This window comes from Myotis davidii, unplaced genomic scaffold (assembly GCF_000327345.1).
Source record: "Myotis davidii unplaced genomic scaffold, ASM32734v1 scaffold102, whole genome shotgun sequence".
NCBI classification, from domain to species: Eukaryota; Metazoa; Chordata; class Mammalia; order Chiroptera; family Vespertilionidae; genus Myotis; species Myotis davidii.
The window spans coordinates 487,706-495,984 of NW_006293778.1; the positions used below are offsets into that span (position 1 = coordinate 487,706).

The following is an 8,279-nucleotide window of genomic DNA, read 5'->3' on the forward strand; positions in this document are numbered from 1 at the left end:
CTGAAAGCTCAGAGGCCGGCAAGGCATGCGGGGAACATTGGATTCCTCCATCACTGAAGCAAGCAAGCCTCCTGTTCGCTTCAAGCTGCCTGGCTTCCGGCCGCCATTTTGGCTGGCAGTTAATTTGCATATCGCCCTGATTAGCCAATGGGAAGGGTAGCGGAGGTATGGCTATTTACCATGTTTCTCTATTATTAGATAGGATAGATAAAGCATCCTTTCTTCATGTGAGGATGGATCAAGAGATGCCACAGGAAAGGGGAACAGTCAGGAGGTCTCTCATGGGGCTCAGAACTGGCCTCAACCACTCTTTTCCTGCTGCTCTCCTTATATCAGTCTCACATGGCAGCCCAAGCAATTTCCCAAAGTCATGCTCATGTCACTGTCCTGCTTAAAGCCTTTCAATGGATCGCCCTACCTTTAGGATAGAGCAGGGGTCTTGCAAGAGTGACTTTGGGCACTGAAGTGCATCCAAGTGTCTCTTGCACTAAAAGGGAACCCAGATAAAAATTTGAATATGTGAAAGTAACCCGAGAAGGAACTGGCTCGCAGATGTTCCTCGCTAAAATGAATGGATGGTCCAAGCACATTGTTCAACTCACCTTTGAGACCTGAGATTGAGCACCTTGAAGGAAGGAGCCAGGTCTTATTCTCCCCAGACTTATAGCAATGTCTGGTCTAGAGTGATTGTAAGAGAGGCCAAAGGCTACATTTGGAGACAGGCAGCTTGAGGTCATATTTTTTTGCTACCTATTAGGGCTATGACCTTGTGCAAGTCTAGGGTTCAGTGTATCAATAGCAGTGACCTTCTAAAAGCGTTTGTATTTCTGGAACTCTTATATTGTATAAGGAATTATTTCATCCACTAACAATATACAAATGGGCTGTATTGTAGTCAAGATTATTATTGTTAAATTTCTTTAATGCCTAGGTTTGAAACTTCTAAAGGTAATTCAATTTGAAATTCTCGTTGCTCTACCGTTTCTTGCACCTCCTATTTGTGGATAGTTTTCTAATGAATGTTTCAAAAGCAATAACAATGTTTCAAAACAATAATCACCTACTTTAAAAAGTAAAAACCTCTTTTTTAACTTAATTTTTTATGTCTCAGTTTAGTTGCCTTTAATGTTTCACTCCCTCCATCTCTCTAGAGCAGCCGTGGGCAAACTACGGCCCACGGGCCGGATCCGGCCCGTTCGGCTGTTCCATCCGGCCCGCGGAGCCGAAAGAGCAGAGGGTTTTCTTGCTGTTTACTTTGAATTTATATATATTGGGCTGTTTTGTAATTTGTTTTGTTTTCCCAAAAAGGACAATCTCTGGGCATATTGCTAAGCACAACCCCCTGGGGTCCTCTTGTAGAGAACACCCAGTGATCTCAGGGTAAACCATTTCTTCCCAGCATCGCTCGCTGTGGCCGCATGTTACCATTTTGGAAACATGAATCGATTAATCTGCTTAAAGTAGTTGACACTCTACCCAGAAAAATGCAGGCAAAATTTTGCATGCACTATTTTCCCCAGAGAGTTTATGGACCTGATAAAATCCACCGGCAGTAGCCTTAAGGATGAGTGGTCTCAGTTTGAATCCCAACATAAAACATTAATTACAAAAGCTTACTATATGCTCCTCCAACTCATCCAGCTTCCAGATGGACTTACATTTTCTATGGGGGAAATTTGGCGCCACTGAAGGGACTCAACTTGTACTGGTGGAAATTTCTTGTCAGGCTTTAGCAACAAGCATGCAGTAGAGAAATTTTGGGCCAGGGGCAAGCCATTATTTACTATTTGTTTATCGTGTAGTATACCTACTTTTTTAAAAAAAATTTCAAACACAATTATGGCTCCATACCATCACAGCCCAAACCCTTATATCAAAGATTTAATAGCTGGGATCCTGTTTGTATGCCAGAATCATAAACATAAAACAGAGATTACCCAACGATTAACACAGTGATGTTTTACAGGATGAAAACTCATATTATATCAATGAAGTGGGAGCCTATTTGACCATCTCAAATCCAGGTAAGAAGCTAAAGAAGACTGGTCTACCAGCAAGGACACTGGTTCTGGTTAGCTCATTCTTCATCCCCTTGAATTCTTGAGTCTTTGATGCCGCTTTTGAGAAACAGTCTGAGAGAGTAGCCCACAATGGTTATAATTTTGGGGGAACTTCGTACCTCTTTGCGTACTTCAGTTTGCTCATCTGCTCACAAAGGAGGTTGGACTACATTATGTCAGAAATCATTATCAGTGACTGTTAAGAGCATAGTGACTTTGGACAAACTTGTTGTTGATGGTGCAGTTTATTCTATATTCTTGTAATCATGCATTCATACCACAAAAATGTAGTTAGTGCCAGCTAGTGCCAAGCCCTGGAATACAGTGGGAATCCATTATTATCTAAGCGTATCATCTCTGCTCTCAGGGAACTTTCATTCCAGAAGGGGAGAGAGGACCGTAAACAGACACATTAAATTATAATACACAGTTAAGTAGTGATAAGTTCTATGAGCAAAACACAAGCAGGGTGGGGTGGGGAGGACTGGGAAGTTACTTAGCAAGGGCCTTTGGGGAGCCCTCTGGGGAGGAAGGCCTCTCTGAACAGGTGAGGTTTGAGCAGAGGAATATGGGGACTTCTGGGCCTGGGGGAGCTCTTTCCAGCTGGTGGGAACAACGGGTTCCCGGGCCTGAGGAGTGAACATGCTGGTGTGTTCAGGGACCAGGAGAGACCAGTGAGCAAAGCAGCAGATGAGGTGGGAATGGCAGCCAGGCCAGGGCAGGCAGGGCCTGTGGGCAAAGCAAGGCGAGGACTGTGGAGTTTATCCTAAAGTGTGAAAGGATGCCATTGGAGCGTTTGGTGTAGAAAAATGGCGTATCAGATTTACATGTCTAAAGGTTCACCTGGTTGCTGTATGGAGAGTTGCCCAGTGGAACACATTGAGAGGACTTGTATAATGTTTGCTCCTAGAAAAGCAATGCTCCCAATCAAGCCAGGGCGTTTCTCAGAGGCCTCAGCTGTGTCTCTGGAAAGCCAGGTTTATATAGGGTGTCCCAAAGTTCACGCAAGATTTGCAATTCAATTCAATTGCAAATCTTGCGTGAATTTTGGGACACCCTATGTAAAAAAGATCATTAGTGAGCACCTCCTCTGTGCAGGTACTGTACTAAGAGTTTTCATGTCTGATTTCTCCTTTTGAACATTCTATGATCTTAGTAAGGAACTTATACTAAAGAGCCATGCCAAGAAGTGAAAATGTGGAGAAATGTCTATTTCATTTATTAATCAATTTATTTTTTAAACCTCACCCAAGGATATCTTTTCCCTTGATTTTATAGAGAGCGTGGAAGGGGTGAGAAGAGAAGGGGAGAGAGAGAGAGAGAAATCAATGTGAGAGAGACACATTGATTGGTTGTCTCCCGCTCACACCTGGACCAGGGTGGGGATGGAACCTGCAACTGAAGTATGTGCCCCTGGCTGGAATCAAACCATGACTCTTTGGTCGGCAGGCTGACACTTTAACCACTGAGCCAAACCTGCCAGGAAAAGAAATGTCTATTTTAAATATTAGCTATATTATATTGATATTGTTCAGGAGGGTGTGGTCAATGGTTATGGGTAAAATGTAAGTCGGATGTCTCAGTCAATAACTCACTTTCACATACATTACCTCGCTTAGACGAGTATACTCATATAGGCTGGGAATAAATACTGTGACTGCTAAGATAAATTAGCTAATGTTATCACTAGGCATGGACCAAATTTTAGCCAATAATAGGGTAGTAATGTCTCAAGAGGCAGGGGAAAGGAAAGTAAGGCCAGAAAGTAATTTAGAGCCCGAGGGAGGAGATAAAACAACTCTGGGTCTAATAAGCAAGGCTCAGCAGTAGCACTGGAGCTGTACCCGTATGATATCACAGTAATGATGATGCTCATGTAGGTGGTGGCGGGACTATTAGTAAGAGTAATTAGTTGTAATGACCATTGTAATGTCAGCAGGGGGCGGCTAGTAGTAGCCTACCCTGGGATATAACACATGATACAGCAGTGTACACATGTAAGACATTTGCAGGTACAAATGCAAGAGTCTACAGTAACTGCAAACAGGGCACCAGAAAAAGTCCCCGAAATGCAGGAGAGTGGTGATTTTTCATGAGGAGAAGGCAGGACTCCAGAAAGCCACACCTAAGGAAGGCCATTTAACTGTACCCGGCCCACCCAGCAATAGCTGGGACTCAATAGATAGCATGCTGAGATTCTTACATGCCTCTATTTCACCTTTACTTTCAGAGAAAATTTACCAAGGAATGAAGAGCTCTGCGATGATGTTTGAGACGGTGATCGGGCATTCCTTCAAGTGTGTGACTGAGCAGAGCATCCAGCTGTCAGCCCACCTTCAGCTGAAGACAATGAATGTCCAACTTCAAGCCTTCGATTTCGAAGATGACCACTTTGGAAATGGTAAGTTAAGGGTTCGCCATGTCACAAACATAAACTTCAGAGACCCATGGGTAGTGTCAAGGTATTTTTGTTTGTTTGTTATTTTTGTCTGAAGCTGTCAAAGGGACAAGAATCACATGAGCTTTCTACAACAGTATGATTCCACAAAGCTCTTAGGGCCAACCCTCCCTCCTACCATCTTTCTATGAGTCAATACCAACCACAGAACCAGAAACCTTAAGCCACTCATGTCTACTGCTGTCCCATAGCAGAATATATTGTCCTTGTCTGAGTCATTTAAACACACACACACACACACACACACACACACACGCCAGAAAACACCATCTTCAACCTCCCCTTTATAAGCTGTTGAGTACTAGGAAACTCAGGTGTGTTTGGAGAACACTTTAAAGATCCTGAGTGTTAGTGATGTCTAAAATTCAAGATTTCAGAATAGATTCTTTCCCACTTACAGAGGGAAAAGAGAAAAATGCATGATCCAAGATAGACATGTACTCGGTTGGACCCCCTCTTCCCAATTGCACACCATTTCCTCATAGTTAGTGTTACTTTCCATGTAACTTCTGCTTTGAGTTTTAACCACCGCAGAGGGAAGCAGGTTCTAGAAGGAAGGCCAGGGACAGACCAGGGTAACTTTCCCCAACAGCCCCTTTTTGCTGGAAAAACAGTGTTACAAGGATTTCTACATATGTCCAGGCATTGAACTTCAGTTTCTGAAACGCGCCCCCTCATAATAACTCACGTGTAAATGCTCAGCCTGGTCACAGAGAATAGTCATCCCGAACAGTGGGCTCCTAACTCCCACATTCTCACCCCCTCCTCCCTCAAATCCTGGAGCCCCAGGCTGTCCAGCGGCCCCGCTAAGAAGCACAGAGTTTGAATGGGAAACTTGGGCCGTGTGATTTGGTGCACATCCCTGTCTCCAGAGTTGAGAACCATGGGTCCAGGGCTTACCGTAACTTGGGAGTCAAGATACAGTTCTGCTCCTGGCCCTCTAGACCAGTGGTTCTCAACCTTCCTAATGCCACGACCCTTTAATATAGTTTCTCATGTTGTGGGGACCCCCAATTTCATTGTTACAAATTGAACATAATTAAAGCATAGTGATTAATCACAAAAACAATATGTAATTAGATATGTGTTTTCTGATGGTCTTAGACGACCCCTGTGAAAGGGTCGTTCGACCCCCAAAGGGGTCACGACCCACAGGTTGGGAACCGCTGTTCTAGACCACACCAATGCTCCTCCCAGTTGGATCTGCCTCCTAGCTGCATCAGAATGACCTGGCCCCACCTCAACTCACTGAATCATAATTTCTTGGGCCCCACAGTCAGACCATTGTGCTGACCCTTCCCCTCCTGCTTTGCACCCATCAGTAGGTCGGAGGCAGCAGGTGGGAGACCCAGCAGCTCCCTCCCTCCCTTGGTCTCCTTCTCTGCAAAGCGGAGGCAGGCAGGGGCAGGATGGATCCCAGCGTCCTGCTAGCCTGTAACACCTGTTCCTCTGACTTCAGTTACAGTGGACGAGTGCTTCAGAGACAAAAACAAGAGAGAAATCCCTGTGGCCGTGGGTCTGAGTATCGCAGGACTGCTTGGCATTCTGCTAACAGCATGCCTGGTGGCCAGAGAGAGGCCCGGTAGAGGATATGAACGCATGTGAAACCCCTGCTCCTTCAGAATGTGTGGAGTTAAGGCTTGGGAATTCTGGCTTCATATTCAGCCTAAAGTGAAGGGCTTGACTCTTCTAGTTGCCTCTCCCACCCTCCCCGTCTGATTAGGAAACCCAGCTTTCCACCAAAAGGCCACCCAAAGGCTGGCTAAAATGCAGCCTCTCCTGCTTTCTCCTGTGAGTGTGGGGAGGCCGGGCCTCATGGGCTCGAATTCCATCCTCCACACCTGGTAATGTGGGCCTGGCGGTGACAAGCCCATTGGGAACAAGCCGCAGGGACACGCGTGGGGTGCGTGCGAGGACAAAGCAGACACCCAAAGGGAGAGCTGTGGGAAGGACACCTTCGTATTGCATTGCTTTTTCTTATACGTTTTTAAGAGTCTCACTACCCAGTATTTTTTATGCATATTACCTTTTTACAAAAACAGCCCATTTCAAAATACACTCTAAACTGATTTTAAACTCCTGGTTTTGCCCAAATTTTGATTTACTTAAATTACAGATAGTCTTAATAGACTATCATTTTTAAAAAGACATCTTTTGCACTACTGTAATGTACTATTCATTAAAAACTAGAAAACTTTCTAACTTTTCATTTTTAAAAAAATGTACAATGTGTACTAAAGACCTTGGCAAACAAAAGAAGCTCAATAAATGTTAGTTCTTTAATTCCTTCACCTCCATTTGTTGTCTGTCTTCTTAACACGTTTTTTCTCTGCTTTGTCTCTATTTTTCTTATTCTAGTCTATCCTCAGAAATCGGTTGATTTGGGCCATTGTGGGGGTGGGGTGGGGGACCAAGCCTGAAAACAATGAGAACTGGCCAGCAGAAGAGGTAGATCTACCCAGATTGTGTCCCACTTCCCTTTTTTTAGCAAACATTTACCAAAAAAAAAAAAAGAGTTATAAACTGGGAAATTCCTGGTTGGGAGTGATTGCTATCTGGAGGGAAAGTTCTATTAAAATAAGGCTCGGCATGTGGTTCCCGGTTTTCTATTACGTGGTCTGTTTAAACAGGAGAAGTGGGGTTTTTATTCTAGAGAAAGAGGCGAGTCATGGCCGTCTGGATGTTCGCCGCCTTTACTAACAGGAAGTGTCTTGTTTTGCTACACTTTCCAAAGGTGCTATTCATTCCTCTTCACAGCAGGTTTATGAAAGTTGGCAACAACTCCACAGCCACTGTTTATCTAGGACGTGTGCCTTCCCTGGAGGTGTTTCAGCTCTCTCCACTTCCCAGAAGTGAGGCAGTGGGGAGGGCACGCAGCAGCCTCAAGGAGGTTCGAGAGCCCCGGACAGCGTCAGGAGTGTCAGGAAGTCCTTTAGAGCAGGAGATGTTGGTGAAGAATCGGGGCTGTGAGGACCCGGTGTTCTCCAAAGTGACTCGGGTTCAACAGCCAGGGCTTGGCTTTGGAGAGATGCCATCCATCTCTCTCCATGTGCCCCTTGTTGGATCCCATTTCCGGTCCTGCCTCAGGTGGCCTTGAAGCTCCCATACTGCAGAACACGAGGTGTTGATTCAGCCTGCCACTAACCAGAGTGACTAACAGGAGGTTCATCTTCTAGTGTGTCCAAACGTCTCCACAGCGGATGGAATTAAGGCCCCATACTGCAGAGCACGAGGTGCTGATTCAGCCTGCCACTAACCAGAATTACTAACAGGAGGTTCTTCTTCTAGCGTGTCCAAACGTCTCCACAGCGGATGGAATTCAAATCGAGAGGAGAGGGACAAGAGAGCACGCTCACTTAGGTTTAATTTTTCCTTTCTGTCATCTGTAATGAGTTCTTTGAGGTGATGACTGCTGTTATCTACCTGACCCAACTCCCCCAAACTAATTACCCATAAAATTATTTACATTTGTAATGAGTTCTTTGAGGTGATGACTGCTCCTTAGACTCCTGTTATCTACCTGACCCCACTCCCCCAAACTAATTACCCATAAAATTATTTTGAAGTAACATTCTAGTCATCAGAAAGAACAAAGGTTTCATTTGAATAACTAGTAAATATCGGTATCCCCTTCCCCACTTGGGTGCTGGGGGTGGGGTCCTTACGATAGCTCAAGAAAAAGAATTTTCTGAGATGTGCACGGGAGGATGAGTGATTTTTATTTGCATGGAAGTAAATCCCTGGGTTTCCCAAGGCCAATT

The 8,279-nt window shown here is 44.8% G+C and overlaps 1 protein-coding gene across 2 annotated transcripts in view; it reads left to right on the top strand.

Moving 5' to 3' along the window:
- LAMP3 (lysosomal associated membrane protein 3) overlaps positions 1-8,279 on the top strand; it is a 27,476-nt gene that overhangs the window by 14,233 nt on the left and 4,964 nt on the right. Inside the window, exons 4-6 of one of the 2 annotated variants that reach the window (XM_006767400.2) lie at positions 1,967-2,024; positions 4,291-4,461; positions 5,978-6,769. In XM_006767400.2, coding sequence (XP_006767463.2) covers positions 1,967-2,024; positions 4,291-4,461; positions 5,978-6,123 — 375 coding nt within the window. In that variant the 3' untranslated portion in view covers positions 6,124-6,769. Of the gene's footprint in view, positions 1-1,966; positions 2,025-4,290; positions 4,462-5,977; positions 6,770-8,279 lie in introns of those variants that run through there. The other variant, XM_006767401.2, reaches the window with a different exon arrangement.